The 17,501-nt window shown below is 48.7% G+C and overlaps 1 protein-coding gene and 1 long non-coding RNA gene across 3 annotated transcripts in view; one reads left to right on the top strand and one right to left on the bottom strand.

Annotated features, from left to right (window-relative positions):
• Positions 1-4,699: 4,699 nt before the first annotated feature.
• Positions 4,700-6,077, bottom strand: LOC133088970 (uncharacterized). Its single transcript, XR_009700564.1, has 3 exons — positions 5,965-6,077; positions 5,260-5,377; positions 4,700-5,160 (listed from the first exon to the last, which is right to left on the bottom strand). It is a non-coding gene; the product is annotated as an uncharacterized LOC133088970 (long non-coding RNA).
• A 10,606-nt stretch (positions 6,078-16,683) lies between these two features.
• H6PD (hexose-6-phosphate dehydrogenase/glucose 1-dehydrogenase) overlaps positions 16,684-17,501 on the top strand; it is a 34,808-nt gene continuing 33,990 nt past the window's right edge. Inside the window, exon 1 of one of the 2 annotated variants that reach the window (XM_061185017.1) lies at positions 16,684-16,999. In XM_061185017.1, the coding sequence (XP_061041000.1) occupies positions 16,995-16,999 (5 nt within the window). In that variant the 5' untranslated portion in view covers positions 16,684-16,994. The remainder of the gene's footprint in view (positions 17,000-17,501) is intronic. The other variant, XM_061185018.1, reaches the window with a different exon arrangement.

Below are 17,501 nucleotides of genomic sequence, written 5' to 3'. Positions count from 1 at the left end.
ACCAGGGAGGGGTCCAAGAGGGTGGCTTTCATCGTCTTCAACAGAAGATAAAGGCTTTGCCCGCCTTGAATCTCCTACGTTGTTTGACAGCTGTGCTGAGCAGAGTTCTTTCTGCTCCGAGCAATGTCGTGTGAGGGCACAAGGATTGCAGAGTCAGATGCATTTTACAATTAGTGAGAACTCTTCCACCCCAAACAGTCACACTGTTTCTTCCTCCTACTTCTTCATGGTCAGCTGGGGGACAGCAATCTCCTACCCTCCTGATCTGCCTCGTAGTCTGTTTAAACAAAAAAACCATAAATGGTCAAATATTAGATCTGCCAGCTTACATATGCACTTTGTGGGTTTTCTCAGTTGTTCATTTAAAAAGTGTTGATTGAGGGACTGCCCTGGAGGTCCAGTGGTTAAGACTCCGAGCTTCCACTGCAGGGGACACGGGTTCGATCCCTGGTCGGGGAACTAGGATCCCGCATGCCGCGTGGCACGGCCAAAAAAAAAAAAAAAAAGTGTTGATTGAGCACCTTCTATGTGCAGAGCAGTGGAGAGCCACACATTCTGTCCACACTGGGCTAAAGGTGAGCTTGCGCTCCATAGATTGTTAATGTATCTTTGCTGAGACATTGGAGGTTCACAGCTTAAGCTGAGATTCTTCCCCAGGATGTCTGTGTTAACTGCCAAGGGATGATGCGGGCATCTTCAGGCCCTGGCTGCCTGATGAAAAATATTTTCAGTGCAAGGAAGCCTTCTTGGGGTCCTCGGCCATAAGCATCTTTCACTGTGTCCATGGAACTTGCATCTCTTGGCCTGTGCCCAAATGTCCCCTCATCAGAGTCACTCTCTTCTTCAAAATAGCACACCAGGACCACTTCCTTGCCTTCTGAGCAGGTATATCAGCACCTGACATTGTACACTTATTTGTTTATTCGTTAGCATTTGTGTCCCTACACCGGGGTGCCACCTCCCCCAAAGCAGAGAGGCTGGCTGTTTCACTCACTGCTGTGTTCGCAGCACTAGGACAGCGCCTAGCAGGCAGTAAAAGCTCCACACATTTTTGTAAATGAATAACTGAATGAATGAATGAACAAACATATTCCCTTTCTTTTCAACCTGTGCCAGTGGAATTCTTCATTTCCAGGCAAACCTACGATCTCCGCCGCTTGGGGACTTCTAATTTTCCCCCATACATGAAAGCTGGCTTCCCACAAGCCCACATGACGACTCTGCAGATCACGTCCCAAGGAAGTCACTGCTGTCCTTCCCCGACACGCGGGCCGGGGGGAAGCGCTGGCTGAGCAGGCCGTCCCTCTGCCATAGTGCACCCCTTTGGAGTTGCCCTTCATCTCAGAATAAAATGCAAACACCCTACCAAGGCCCAGGAGGCTGTGAGGTCCAGCCTTGACCCCTGCCTCCAGCCTCCCACCTCCTCTTGGCTGACCTCTCCCTCCTGCTCAGCTTCAGCAGTTCCAGCAGCCCCTGGCCTCCTCCTGGTCTCCCTGAACAGCCCCCGACGGCTCCTTCTCACCTTCAGGTGTCAGCCCAGCTCTCTTCCTGGAAGAGCCTCTTTTTTTTTTTTTTTTTAATTATTTTTGGTTGCGTTGAGTCTTCGTTTCTGTGCGAGGGCTTTCTCTAGTTGCGGCCAGTGGGGGCCACTCTTCATCATGGTGCACGGGCCTCTCGCTATCGCGGCCTCTCTTGTTGCGGAGCACAGGCTCCAGAGGCGCAGGCTCAGTAATTGTGGCTCACGGACCTAGTTGCTCCGCGGCATGTGGGATCTTCCCAGACCAGGGCTTGAACCCGTGTCCCCTGCATTGGCAGGCAGATCCTCAACCACTGCGCCACCAGGGAAGCCCAAGAGCCTCTTTTGATGGGCTCCTTGGAGTGGCTCTTGGCTCCCTGCTCCTTCCCAATCAGTCCCCACAGCCCGGCATCTGTCACTGTCTGTGATTCTCTGGTTCATCTGTTCTCTCAGGAGAAGGACAGTGTTCATCCCTGGACACTCTGTGCAGGAAGAATACCTGGTATCAATGCCAGCCCCCCACCCCACCCCGCCCCGCAACATCAACGAGAATGTCTGTTGGATCAAGGGCTGCATGACTGCTCCCAGGCGCTCAGCCTACGGCCATGTTCCCACAGCCTTCTCTTTCGACACCTGTATTAACCTGCTGGGACCACCGTAAAAAGCAGCACAGACTGGGCAGCTTACACGACAGAAATGTATTCTCTCAGTTCTGGAGGCTGGAAGTCCAAGATCCAAGGTTTCGGCAGGGTTGCCTTCTCCGGAGGCCTCTCTCCTTGGTTTGCAGACAGCCATCTTCTCGCTGTGTCCTCACATGTTCTTCCCTCTGTGTGTGTCTGCGTTCTAATCTCTTCTTCTTAGAAGGATGCCACTCAGATTGGATCAGGGCCCCCTAAGGACCTCATGTTAACTTAATCACCTCTTTAAAGACCTCATCTCCAAATACAGTCACACTCTGAGGTACCAGGGGTGGGGTTTCAGCATACGAATCTTGCAGGGGGCACCTAATAACACACCTGCTATCCACTCACCCCCGCCATCACTGGCTGCCTTGCGTGAGCTCTCCCACTCTCCTTTGACTTTGGCCTTTGGCCCCCATTCTCCTTCCCACTCCTCCTCTCGGTGACCTCAGTGTCCCCATTGCTCATGTTTTGCTTATAGAAGCTTTCTGCTCAGATCCTTGTTTCTCGGGCTTGGCTATCCGGTTGCTCAGCCCACCACATGGCAATTACCCCATTTGCTGAGCGCTTACTAAGGGCCGGTGCTGCCCCCGCACTTCCCACATTTAAGCCTCACATAACCCAGGAGGTGGCTCTGACTGCCCCCATATTATTTAGACAGGAACCAAGCTTGGACAGGTCGAATGAGCTGCCCCAGGTCATAGAGTTGAAAGTGGGGGGACCTGGAGTGGAACCCAGACTTTCAGCTTCAGGGCATGTGCTCCAAACACCATGTTTGCCCACAGATTCCCAGGGCACATCATCGGTGGGGTGAGGAACTAGGACAGGCAGGCTCACTTAGAGAGCAACAGACAGGGCAATCGATAGACTGGCAACCAAAGAAGAGATGGCAACATTAGAAAGAGCGGAATAGGAATAAAAAGCATGGCAATCTGGTCCATTTCCATAAGGGCTAAGAGCCCTCCAAGCCTCCAGAGGTCCCCAGTGCATCACCATACACCTCATCATAGAGAACAGCAGGAGAAGAGCCTGTTCAGTGAGGACTGGCGGAGTCAGCAAATAAAAATACAGGACTGTCAGTTAAATCTGAATTTCAGATGAACAACAAATTATTTTTTAGTCTAAGTATGGCCCATGTAATATTTGGGACATGGTTTTACTTAAAAACTATTTGTTGCTTACCTGAAATTCAAGTTGACTGGACATCCTGTATTTTATCTAGCAACCCTATGTTCACTACATGTTTGATTTTAAAAAGGAAGAGAATGTGCAATGTATTCTAGAGAGATTTCCTTCCAAAATGGGTAAAATAAAATGATGGGTGTTTAAGTGATCCTTTGTAACAGATGTAACAGATAAGAACTGTGTAAATGGGGGCTTCCCTGGTGGTCCAGTGGTTAAGAATCTGCCTGCCAATGCAGGGGACACAGGTTCAATCCCTGGTCTGGGAAGATCCTACATGCCTTATGGAGCAAGTAAGCCCGTGTGCCACAACTGTTGAGCCTGTGCTCTAGAGCCCACGAGCCACAACTACTGAGCCCACGCACTGCAACTACTGAAGCCTGTGTACTGCAACTACCAAAGCCCATGTGCCTAGAGCCTGTGCCCCGCAACAAGAGAAGGCATCGCAATGAGAAGCCCACGCCCCACAACGAAGAGTAGCTCCTGCTTGCCGCAACTAGAGAAAGCCCGCACGCAGCTATGAAGATCCAGCACGGCCAAAAAAAAAAAAAAAAAGAACTGTGTAAATGACAGAAGCCATAAGTAGAGACTTAAACAAAATAGAGGTTTATTTCTCTTTCATATAAAAAAATTCTGGAGGTCAAAGATCCACAGTGTCATCAGGGACCTGGGCTCCTCCTAACTTTTTCTTCTCTCATTCTTAGCATGTGACTTCCAGACTCACTGTCACCTCATGAGCCAAGAGAGTTGCTGGAGCCCCAGCAATCACATCAGCATTCCAGGCAAGAAGCAAGGAGCAGGTGGAGGAAGAATATGAAAAAAGCACATGCCAGCTGTCTATCCCCCTTTTCATAAATTCTATAATACTTGATAACTTCTGCTTACAACTCGTTGGCCAGAACTTAATCACGTGGCCCTATTTAGCGGCAAGAGAAGCTTGGAGATGTAGTGTTATAACTGTGTACGTTGCCACACTGTAAAAAATCAAGGATTTGTTAGTAGAGGAAGGGGAGAATGGATATTAGGTAGGCAGGTAGACAATAAAACACTATGTCTTCTTTCCTTGCATATTAGGATACCTGGCCTTTCCACAGGAGGACCTTAAGGGCACACTTTTGAAAAATATAGGCAATTTTAACACACCTGCTATTTTGTTTTATAGACTTCACTTGTTACGATCCTAAGCCACCAAGGGTTACAGTTTAATATAACAGAAGAGTAATAAAATAAAGCAGCAGATTGATCTTTTTATATCTAAAATCTAATTTAAAAGAATTTTTTAAGGAGAAGAGTAAACTCCTTGAAGAATAAATTTCAGGTCTCTGTGGCTCTCCCCACTCTACCCTTAGATTGTAATTCAATTCAGGCTTTGCCCAGATCCTGCTATGTGCCGGACATGGTGTAGAAGCAGGGGATAAAAGGAGGGCTGCGTTGCGCCCACCCATGGGGTGCTTGCCCTCGTGGGGGTGATACATGGGTGTGAAATGGCCTGAGATAGTGCCTGGGTTCCTTCCTGATTAGGTCAGGTGAGGAAAGAGACTGGTTAGGTTGGGTGGGGAAATCACTCATATTCCTGACAAAACTCATCCAGTGGAGGAGAATTCCGGTCCTATGATGCTCCACGCGGGCTGTAAAGACCTTCATTAGCAGCTGCAGCTCTTCTCAGTGACTCGGGTTTTGGGGCAATTTTCTGGGTCTCCTGAAATCACTCAGTGATTTGCATGGCTCTCTTGAATTCTGCTGAGAATATTTCACCTTTTAGATTTCGTACGAAGCAAAACTCTTAAAAGATGGGGAAAAAAAAAAAAAGAAATCCTTGCTTTGCCCTCAATCTTTGGATCATTAAAAGCGTGTGTAATGAGATGTTCTAAAGGGACTCACCGGCTCCGTTTCAGTCATGGGTCCAGTCTTGGGAGGCCACCATTCCCAGCTCCACGGGGACAAACATGCGAAGGAGGGGTCAAGTGACTGCTTTGCGTCCATCAGCTCAATAACTACTCTGAGAGAGAAAAAAGATGCATCACATTTGAGATGAGGGAAGAATGCTTTTCAGTGGTCATTGTCCCGCGAGTATCGCCCCCACGTGGAGGAGCGGGGACTTGCTTCCCCTTACCACCAGCTGGCTGAAGGGATCTTTACATAAAGAACTCAGAGGGCAACACAGGTGCCCCAGGGCCCCGTGCAACTCCCGCCTGAGAAATCGAAAGGTGGAGAAGGGACACCTGGCTAAAGCACCCCCCTGGCAGTGACATTCTTTCCCTGAGAGCCGGTTCAAGGTGGGAGCTTCTGGGGACCAGGTGTGCATCTGGGAGAGTCTTTGATCTTCCCAATAGATCGCCTGGAGGGGAAAAGAGACCTCAGAGGAAGAAGTCTGATCTCCAGGGACTGGGGATGGAATTACAAATAACAAAAAGCCAGCCAGAGAAGGCATTTTCACAGGAGTCAAAAGAACAGCAGGTGTCAGCTCTTCCCTGCTGAAATTTCCAAAGACCCTTCAAAGTGCCTGGTGTGATAAGCTTTGAATATTTGCTGAGCCCAGCGAGCAGCGATGCCAGCCCAGGACCTCCCAGTCCAGGTAAACCTCACCTGTAGCTTTCTCGTGTCTTCTTCCTGCAGTTCGGGAGCAGGCAGAGGCCACAGCTAGCAATCGGAGGGCCGCCCAGGTAGAAAAACAGTATCCTAGCCCCTCCCCTCCAGGAGCTGGGGGCAGGGAAAAGCTGTAACTCTGGGGTTCTGACTATTATATGGGACTAGACATTTAAAATCTTGGCTGGAGAGAGAGGCTGAGAAAGTCAGATCTCATCCAAGATTTCAGTTTCAGATTTCATCCAGAGGTGGAGTAAGCGTCCCAGCAGGTTTGAACCGGCAGTGGGGCAAGATGAAGTTTTGTCTTTTGCACCCAATGAGTCCCACTTGTTCAAGGTACCAGCTACATGTGAAAGCTTTAAAAATATCTCAGGGTTAATCTCCCAGTTGCAGGAAAGCACAATAAGCAAGGCATTAATTAGGGCTCCATTTACACTTCCTGCTTCACCTCTAAGTACCTGTTTATGCGGAGCTGGTTCTTCTAATGGCTGCACTCATTCCTGTTCTATTTGTAATTCGGATTTCTTTAAGTACCTGGGAGCCATGCTCTAATATTAGCCAACTTTCTGGAACTTAATACAGATAAACTCATTTGGGGGTCTCATCCATGTGGCACTTAATTCTAGAAGAATTAGGAGAACGTCATTATTAGCCTGTTACCCAATTGCGTGGGTTCTAAGAATGAAGTATTTCAGAGACCCCGGCATATGTTTGAGTTTCATATGCCTTTTACTTTGTAATGGGGACTCACATACTCAACATTCTCCTACAATGGACTGGTGTTGATATCAAGGCAAAGTGTCTGATTTTAGCTAACACATAATTACCTTTTACAATAAAATTGCAGCTGGACAGTTGAGGAGGCATTGAGAGGGATGCAGAAGTAGAAACGAGAACTGGGCCCTTGAAGAGGTTTTTGCTGTGTGGACATTGGCTGCTGTCCCAGGTCTGAAAAGTGTCAGTCTCGGGGATAAACCTCTGTGTGTCTAGCACTCCCCATACAAAGGTCAAAGGATGACTGGCTTGTTCTAATCCCAGGGCACAGGGGAGACAGGCGGGCAGGGTATCCTGGGCTAAATGATACTGCACAAGCCAGACGCCTCTCAGATCCTCATCCATGGGATGCTGCCCCAATGTGACTTTCTTTTTTCTTTTCAGTATTTTCTTTTATTGTGATGAAGCATACACAATATAAAGTTTACCACTTTAATCATTTTAAGTGCACCATTCAGTGGCATTAAGCATTCACAGTGCCGAGTAACCATCACCACCATCCATTGCCACAACTTTTTTCATCTTCCCAAACAGAAACTCTGTACCCAGTAAACACCAACTCCCATTTCTCCACTCTTCCTGCCCCTGGCAACCACCATTCTACTTTCTGTCTCTATGAATGCGCCAGTTTTAGGCATCACAAATAAATGGAACCGTACAACATTTGTCCTTTTGTGTCTGGCTTCTTTCACTTAGCATAATGTTTTCAAGGTTCATCCATGTTGTAGCATGTACCAGAATTTCATTCCTTTTCGTGGCTGAATAATATCTCATGGTGTGGATGTACCACATTTTGTTTATCTGTTCATCTGTTCACTGATACTTGGGTTGTTTCCACCTTCTGACTATTGTGAATAATGCTTCTACGAATGTTGGTGAACAAGTATCTGGGTCCCAGCTTTCAGTTCTTTTGGGTATATAACTAGGAATGGAATTGCTGGATCATATAGTAATTCTGTGTCTAACTTTCTGAGGAACCTCTAATCTGTTTTCCCTATAGCAGCTGCACCATTTTACATTCCCACAAGCAGTGCATGAGCGTTCCGATTCCTTCACATCCTCCCCAACACTCGTTATTTTCCCTTTTTTGTTTGGTTGTTTAAGTACAGCCATCCTAGTGGGTGGGAAGTGCTGTCTCATTGTGGTTTGACTCGCGTTTCTCTAATGACTAATGACATTGAGCATCTTTTTATGTGCTTTTTGGTCATTTGCATATCTTCTTTAGAAAAATGTCTATTCAAATCCGTTGACCATTTTTGAATTGGGTTGTTTGGTTTCTTTTGTTGCTGAATTGTGGCGGTTCTTTATATATTCTAAACACTACAAATTTACGAATATTTTCTCCTATTTTGTGGGTTACCTTTTCACTCTCTAGGGTCCTTTGATGCACAATCAAATGGGACTTTTTGCATACGTTGAAAAAAAAGTTGATCTGACAAAGATCTGCCAGCTGACAGCTATGTAATGTTAATTAATTCATCTATTTAACCCACAAGTATGTATTAAGGAGACCCTCGTTCTGGGGTTTATGTTCACAAGATATAGTAGCCACCAGACAGCTCCCCTTCAAAGCATTTATAGTCTAGTTAACAAGACACTTCCTGTAAAACAGAGAGGCCGAAAAACAATCACAGTGGACGTTGGCAACTGACATCCGATCATTTCAAATGTGTGAATTCCAATCGGATGTGACAGGAAGTGCCCCCGCACCAAGGGAGGTTGGTCGGGGAAAGCCACACAACTCCGCATCACCTGCCCCAAACCGCACGATCACATTTATCACCAGCAATCAATATTGCCATCCTCACAGTACGGCATCTGTACCGTATGCCATACGCTGTATGGCATCTAAACTAGCAAGAACTTGAGAACATTAACTTTAGGTGTTACAGCATTCCCAGCTCAGTTGGTCCCTAACCAGGTCAAGATGATTATATTCTGGGGAAAGAGCTCCTTTGTAGCTTTGAAACATATAAATACATCAGCAGTCCCACCTTTCATGGAGGCTACATCATCAAAATTACAGGAACATTTTTTATTGAGCGCCTATTTTATGTCATGGGTGCTCTGTTTTCTTAATCTTGATTTTAAAATAATAATAATAATAAAAGTTATTTACTGTTATATATCATTGAGTTTAACAGAAGTAGATCTTACAAAACCAAAAAGTTAAAAGGCAATCATTTATATAGTCAAAGGAGTCTGTAGCTCTGAAAGCCCTCATCTTAAATGCTTATGAAGAGGTTTTCTGGCACAGATAAGATGGGTTTATAGAAGCATTAAATCTCTGGACAATATCAGCAGAGACCCTCATCACGAGTCCTGGGCCTTGGACAAGTGAAAGCCAATCAGAAATTATGGTTGCTGAAATGGTAATACAAGTACATGAGGGAAATATTGTATCTGAATTACATGTTGTTTTCCAGCAACATTTTTGTTACTTAAGGCAAGGTACACTCATATTTCAGGGAGCCTAATGGCACTGACTTGACTTGCCAACTGTCCCTACTTGAAACCTGGCTCCCCTACGAGAGTTTAAGCTCCTTGAGGGTAGCTGTGTCTCCTGGGCCCTCAAAGACTTGCTTGAGAGGGACTTCCCTGGCGGTCCAGTGGGTAAGACTCCACACTTCCACTGCAGGGGGCACAGGTTTGATTCCTGGTCAGGGAACTGAGATCCCTCATGCCGTGCAGTGCAGCCAAAATAAATAAATAAATAATAAAGTACTAAAAAAAAAAAAAAAAAAAAGACTTGCTTGAGAGTGGGGGGACCCAATTGCTTAAGCCAAAAGGCCAAGCAGCATCCTTGATTATTCCTCCTCCCTTATCACCTACGTCTAATGCATCAGCAGATCCCATCAATTTCCTCTCCGGAAGCCTCTCTCCACAGAATACAGCCTCCCTTGTACGTCAACCATGTGTTTCTGATGCTTTGACATCAGGGCCTTGCTGACCCTGGAGGGACTGCCCCTCCCAGGGCTAGCCAATTCCTAGAAATAGTCTGTGATTCACTCTGGCGCGTGCCTTTCATAGCAAACAAACCCATCCAGATCCCTAAGCTCCAACCTCCTTCTTTTTTTTTTTTTTTTTAACTTTGGGTTTATTTATTTAATTAATTAATTTATTTATGGCGGTGTTGGGTCTTCGTTTCTGTGCGAGGGCTTTCTCTAGTTGTGGCAAATGGGGACCACTCTTCATCGCGGTGCGCGGGCCTCTCATTATCGCAGCCTCTCTTGTTGCGGAGCACAGGCTCCAGACGTGCAGGCTCAGTAATTGTGGCTCACGGGCCCAGCTGCTCCGCGGCACGTGGGATCTTCCCAGACCAGGGCTCGAACCCGTGTTCCCTGCATTGGCAGGCGGATTCTCAACCACTGCGCCACCAGGGACGCCCCCAACCTCCTTCTTTATCAGGCTCTCAGACTCAGGGCCACTATCTACCTGCCCTAATCACCCTGGACCAGATACAGACAACTAGGGGACAGCCCCTACGCCCCAGAGCCTGCTGAAAACTCTTCAAACTGGCCAGTCCTAAGCCTGCTGACCCTGCCTTGCCCATGCTTCCCTTGGAAACCACTATAAAGGCCCTTGTACACATTTTCCCTCACTCCCTCTGCCTCCTGGCTGACCCTGGTGCATCCCCACGTGGCCCTGCGTGGGCGGCAGGGCGTGCCCACTCTTCTTGGGAACTGAACTGTAACAAACTACCTTCTCAATGGCAGTCATCTCCTGATCTGTTGGCCTTGCCCTACCTGAATAGTAATAACATCTACATTTTAATACATCCTGGAGTTGTGCCCCTAGCCTGTCTGGACCCTACAATAACCCCCACCCACTCCATGTGCTTCTCCTCCAGGCCTGCAGCCCAGAAGCCCAGGGACTTTCCAAAATGAAAACTGATTGGTCCTTCTCTTCTTTAAAATTCCCTAGGGGCTTCCACTACAAATTAGAATGAAATCCACATTCCTTTCCGTAGCCTGGAAGGCACCACGTGTCCCAGCTTCTACAACCTGTTCTTAGGTCTCCCCTTGCTCAGTGCTCCAGCCACACTGGCCTCCTTTCAGTTCTGCAGAGATGCCAAACTATTTCCTGGCTTGGGGCCTTTGTACGTGCTGTTCTCTCTGCCCGGAACACTCTTCCCCTAGCTTTTGTGTGACTGGCCCTTTTCCCTCTGGTCTCAGTCACATATCACCCCTGGAGAGGCCTTCCTTAACTGTACAGTCAGACATCCTGTTCCATTATTCTCTTTTATTTTCTTCATCACACTTGTCACTCTGTAATTATTCTTTTACTGCTTTATGGTCCATCTCTCTACCACACACCCCGACATGGAGTAGAACATAAGCTCCTTGAGAACAGGAGCCTTGTTCATGGCTGTGTTCCCTGAGCCTAGACAGCCTGGCATGTCGTACTGGGTGAATGAATGAGGGGTACCTTACCTGTGTTTCCAGGACTGGAGAGGGGAGTGGAAGGGGCTGAGGAGTAAGGAGTTGTCCCCTGCTGTGACCCTGCAGCCACTTGGGAGCTGCTGGCTCCCCAGAGGCTCCCCAGCTCCTGGCCTCGTATCAGGCTACTGCAGTGTCAGGGCTGGGAGAGACAGACAGTGCCTGCTTCCTGGAGAAGCCAACGGGAAGCCAGCCTCTGTCTCGTGAGGTTCTGCTGACCATCACATTTCCCCTGCAAGAGTGCCTTCTCCTTCCGCAGACCCCAGGTTCATCTGTGCCCTGCTCCAGAAGCTTGGCTGTCCCCAGGCTGCGTCTCCACTTGGCCCAAAGGATATGATGCAGCTTTTGCCGGTGCAGAGATGTCTGGGGTGGCTGCCAGCACTTTTATCTTTTCATTTCATCTGCCAGCCAAGAGCTTTCCCCTGCTTTTGCCTCTTGAAGCTTAAGGCAAGAAATGTTGACCTTGAGTACAGGTGCTTCTTAATTTGTTACTCAAGGTCCCCTGTCCTGGTTCACATCCCAGCCAGCTGTTCCCCAATCTTCTCTCTTCCTTTCCCTTGACCCCCCTGTTCCCTGGCAGCCTCAAAACAAAATTTGGGATTTTTTTCCTGAGATCTGGTTCAGGCAGTAGGAGCACTGCTAGTTTGCCCCCTTTACTCAAGGGTACCAAGGCACCTCTTTAGACTGTGGCCAAGTGGCCGCTTGGAGGAAACATTTCCAGAGTCATGCACAGAGTGAAGGGGACTCCAATCCCTGGACTGGGGGCCTCAGCTCCCCACCTTGTACCACATTCATCTGACAAACATTTTTTGAGGATCTGCTGCTTGCCAGGCATTGGTCTGCTGGGGTCTGTCTTACTGGACCGGGGAGGGACTTTGGTCATGTCAGTGTTGCATAGAAATCCAAGCATATGTGTTTGGGGCACATTATGTGACCGTTCAACAAAGCATTCTGGGACAACTGGATAGTCACATGCAAAAGAATAAAGTTGGACCTCCTACCTCTCACATCATACACAAAAATTAACCAAAAATGAATCAAAAGCCTAAACGTACGAGCTAAAACAAACTCTTAGAAGAAAATGCAAGCATAAATTTTCATGATATTGGATTAGGCAAAGCCTTCTTAGATATGATTCCAAAAGCACAAGCAACAAAAGAAAAAATAGATAAACTGGACATCAGAATAAAAAATTCTTATGCTACAAAAGACACCATCAAGAAAGTGAAAAGACAACCCACAGAATGGGAGAAAATTTTTGCAAATCTGGTAAGGGGCCTGTATCTAGAATATATAAAGAATTCTAACAACTCAATAATAAAAAGATAACTCACTTGAAAAATGGGCAAATAATCTGACTAGATATTTCTCCAGAGAAGATATACAGTCATCCAATAAGCACCTGAAAAGATGCTCAATGCCATGAGCCATCAGGAAAATGCAAATCAAAAAAACACAATCAGATCCACTTCACACCCACAAGGATGGCTAGAATCAAAAAGTCAAGATAATAACAAGTGTTGGCGAGGATGTGAGAAATAGGATCATCCATTGTTGGTAGGAATGCAGACTGGTGCAGCCACTGTGGAAAATAATCTGGCAGTTTCTCAAAAAGTTAAACACAGAGTTACCATATGACCTAGCAATTCCACTCCTAGGTATATACCCAAGAGAATGAAAACATTATGTCCACATAAAAACAGGTATATGTTCAGGGCGGCATTATTCATCATAGCTCAAAAGTGAAAATAACCCAAATGTCCAAGAACTGATGAATGGATAAACAAAATTTGGTATATCTGTACAATCAAATGCTATTTAGCAATAAAAAGGAATGAAGCACTGATACATGCTACAACATGGATGAACCTTGAAAACATTATGTAGATACACATTATATATATGTGTCTATCTAACATACTATATATACACAAAAGGCCACATATTATAGGATTCCATTTATATGAAATATACAGCATAGGCAAATCCACAGAGACAGAAAGTAGATTAGTGGTTCCCTAGGACTGGGAGTGTTCGGGGGAAATAGGGAGCAAGTACTAATAGGTACATGGTTTCTTGTTGGGGTGATTAAAATGTTTTTAATTGATTGTGGTGATGGTTGCACAACTCTGTGGGTATATTAAAAAACAATGAATTGTACACTTTAAATAGATGAATTGTGTATTATGTGAATTATATCTCAGTAAAGCTATTACCAAAAAAATCATGTGATAAAGATCCTGGACAATCAAGAGAGTTTGAGAGTCTGGAAATTTATAATTTGTGGTAGGCAGAATAATGACTCCCTAAAGACGTCCAGGCCCTAATGTCTGGAACCTGTGGGTATGTCACCTTATATGGCAAAAGGGACTATGTAGCTGTGATTAAACACATGGACTCTGAGATGGGGAGATGATCCTGGTTTGCACAAGTGTGCCCAGTCTAATCATGAGTCCTTAAAAGCAGAGGTCCTTTCCCAGATGCATCAGAGAGATGAACCTGAAAATAATGACGAGAGATACAAAGCACTTGACCTGCCATTGCTGGCTATGAAGATTGAGGAAGGAGGTCACAAGCCAGGGAATGTGCTAGCCTCTAGAAGCTGGGAATGGCCGTCAGCTGATAGCCAGCAAGGGAACAGGGATCTCAGTCCTAAAACCACAAGGATCTGAATTCTGCCAACACCCAGATGAGCAAGAAAAGGGCTCCCCTTGAGAGGAACACAGCAGCCCTGACACCCCTTGGTTTTAGTCCAGTGAGACCCACATCAGACTTCTGACCTAAAGGGCTGTAAGATAATATATTTGCTTTGTTTGAGCCACTAAATGGTAGTCAACTGTTATGGCCACAATAGAAAACCAATATGTAGCTACTTTATGTAGATTTTATGAAGCTAATCTTAAAAAAGAAAAACAAGAGAGAGAGAGTGTGCTGGGCTTTCTCATGCCTGGGGATGAAAAGATGTACTGGTGGTTGAAAATCCACGACACCTGTTCTTTCCTCCCCACCCTGTACAAAGAGCAGAGTGAAGGAGTAGAACTAACTTAGTGACTGCTGCCCCAAAATAGAAACTGCTGCCCCAAAATAGGAACTGCAACATGATTTTATTTCTAACTCCACTGCCCTCTCTTGTGAGTCATTCATCTCTCCAGGTCTCACTTTCCACATCTGGGAAGCAGGCTGAATTAACCCTGACTTCTGCCTACCCCACAGTTTAGGAAGACAAAAAAAGTCAGCTTCAAACAGAGCTCCAGGGCGCTCCTTGCAGACACAGCTCAGGTCACGGGACACCCTCCATCACCACCACAGGGCATCACTCCTTTCTTCCGGCTTCCTTCAGAGGGTTTTGGGCATACCTGGTCCCATGGGATGTGGAGTACCTTGTGATGTGGCATAACCTGTGATGTGGTGTACCTTGTGATGTGGCCTTGTAGCTGCTGTTAGCAAAGAAATGAGAAAAGCTTTAGGTATGCAAAGGTGCTAAAGCTCATCATAAAGCTCCATGGACAAGCTTTGAGATTTTTGGTTTTAGGCGGCAATGCTCCCACACCTGGATGAAACCAAATTGTTTTCATGATAGAAAGAAAGCAAAGTAATGGTCCAGATCAGACTAGAAGGTACAGAATCAGGAGGAGACTGAGATAAGGACTAAGAGTGAGGGAGGAGGGTAGAGAAATGAAAACATATCAACTATGTGTGGGCATGGAAGTACTGGCAGGGAGGACAGCTGTGACACCCTAGGCTCATTTCATGTCACTCCCCAGTCCCCACCCCACTGACACCTAAGTGGACACATGCATGTTCTTAATAAGCTGGTTACTGCTGACTTGGCTTTGGGATGTTTTGAAAGGTGCCCTCGAGGTAACCGACGTTGGCTGTACGGGGATCTGGGAAACGTCCCCACCGCTCATATCAGTCTCTGAGCACTGCCTTCTCCCATCTGTGCCTCCTTTGGCCCCAGTTTACATGCTATGCGAGTGCACAGTGCACCCAGGGTTACGAACATGGGAAGGGCTCTTGGCCAAGTCCTGGCATCGTCCAGCACGGTTTGGCTGGCCGCTGCCCTAGACCCTCCCACCCACTTCCAGCTATGGAGGCAGCCGGGCAGGGACCTGGCTCCTTGACTCTCCCCTCAGGTCCCACCCCGTATGGCCAAATCCTTGCTGAGGCCCAGCAGCTCCGTGCAGGCCCCCAGATGGCCCCTGGCTTTGATGACAGTGGAGCCCAGCCCCCCTTGGCTCCCCAGCCTTCCTGGAACCCTCTTGCTTAATATCCTGTGTGGTAATCACGCCTGTTGGCCCTACTTAGTCCTGCTGGCCACTGCCAAGTTCCTTCTGCTAGTTCCTGACATTCCTACCTCTAATGGAACCTTCATGGAATCAAACGCTGCTAATAGTTTTCTTTCTCTGGTCAGAATGCCCTCTGTTGGGTGGTCAAGCGCTCTGCAGCACAGGTGACCAGGCATTCTCCTTTCTCTGGGATGGGAGGAAGGTGGGTCTGAAGAAGGGAAAGAGCTAAGATGCTCAGGAGTCGGGATGAGACCATCCAGGAGGTGGTCCTGGGTGGTCTGGCTGGTCAATGTAGCAGCAGCCCTGCCTTATTTAACTCAAGGCCCCCCGGGGTCTGTTGAGAAGCAGGAAGGAGCAGCAGCTTCTCTGATGGCTGCGGCCCCACAGGGGGCACTGACCACACTGTAGGGCTGGGAGGAAAGTGGGCATGAAGGTGAGAGTGAGGGTCAGGTACTGCGTGATAATGGTGAAGAGTGGGGCATGGGACCGGCATACCACCGAGTGCTCAGAGAGGTAGCTCACCCTGTCATCTCTTTATAACCTCACCATCACCCCGCAGAGAAGGCCTTCTTCCCATCCACGATCTTGCTAATAAAGCCACATAGGTGCAAGCTACCACTTCCTGGGCACTTATCACAGGTTAGTGTCTTCAAGGTCACACGAGTGTAGGCAGAGAGTTGAAGCTGCCTGGTGGAGACACGGCCCATAGCCTGCTCTCCCACCCCTAAATCACTACTTCTGGATATTAAAAATGGGATACACCAAGCCGCTCGTTCCATAGATGGAGAAAAGCGAGGTCAAGTGACCTGTTCCAGGTCCCACAGCTTGTGCCAGATCGTGGGCAACCCGGCTCCACGACACAACCACTTCCCTCGGCCCTCGTGTGTCCCAGAAGGCGGCCTCTACGATGCACAACAGAACCCAGGGCGACAGAGAAGGGTCCGCTCACTTCGTTCTTAAGTCCAGCCCATCCACGGGAACCAAGGAATCATGTGGGAGGGCCTCGCGGGAGGGCCCTGCCCCCGCCCCCCTACCCCCGCCCCCCTACCCCCGCCCCCCTACCCCCAGCGACCGGAGCTAGGGGGCGTGGTCTCGCCTGCGCCTCCGCCGCCCGCCCCTGGTTCGGCCCCACTGCGCGCGCCCCTCGCCTCGTCCCACTGCGCGTGCGCGTCCCTGGCCCGGGGGGCCCTTCTGCGCGCGCGCGCGCGCCGAGGTCGCAGGGGTCTGAGGTCCAGGTCTCGCGGGTGCACCGTCCTCGCGGACAGTGACGCGTCTCGGGTTGGGCCGGGAAGGGTCGGTCGGCCCGGACCTGGCCTCGCGCCATCCCCGCTCGCCGCCCCCGGCGTCGCTGGCGAAACCCGAGCGCGCGTTAGGCGCGGGGCCGCGTGACGCGCCCCTGTTAGGGTGGGCCCGGCGGGCGGAAGAGGATGTGCGGGGCCCCGGCCTGGCCTGAGCTCGGTTCGCAGCACCGGGCGCCCTGCGCCGCCCTCGACGTTTCCCGGAGAAGCGGCCGGCTCTGACGGGCGAGATGAAGTAAGCTGCATCCCCCGCTTTCTCTCCGGCTCCTTTGGCCGCAGGAATTATTTACAGCCGGAGGGCGACTGCGTGCTCGCACCCAGCCGAACCCGCAGGCCCGAGAGGCCGGCCCCGCGTGGCTGTGAAATCCTTGGGCGTTTAGTTGGGAAGAGTCACCCCAGCCACCACCCACCCGCCCGAATTCCCTTCCCCGCCTTCCTCCCGCGAAATAAATTATTGTTCGCTTCCGCCTCCGTAGATCCCCTGGCGCGGCAGTTCTGGTTGGTGGCGGGTGGGCAGGAGGCAGCCAGGCGCGGTCGAGGCTGGTCCGGAGGGGCCGGCGGCGTCCCCTTTCCCAGGCTTTTCTGCAGTTCAGTTCAGTGAGAGGAGGAACTTGCGGCTTCCCCACTCCCCCACCCCGGAATCTGCTTAATCTTTGGCATTAGCGCTCAGGTTTCGATCAGCGTTTCAAACACATTCATCCAATGAATGGTTTTGCAGAAGTAAACCTATCTGGGTC

The sequence above is a fragment of the Eubalaena glacialis genome, chromosome 3, assembly GCF_028564815.1.
Source record: "Eubalaena glacialis isolate mEubGla1 chromosome 3, mEubGla1.1.hap2.+ XY, whole genome shotgun sequence".
NCBI lineage: Eukaryota > Metazoa > Chordata > Mammalia > Artiodactyla > Balaenidae > Eubalaena > Eubalaena glacialis.
Note: the sequence above shows the minus strand (reverse complement) of the source record. Positions and strands in the feature narration are given on the sequence as shown.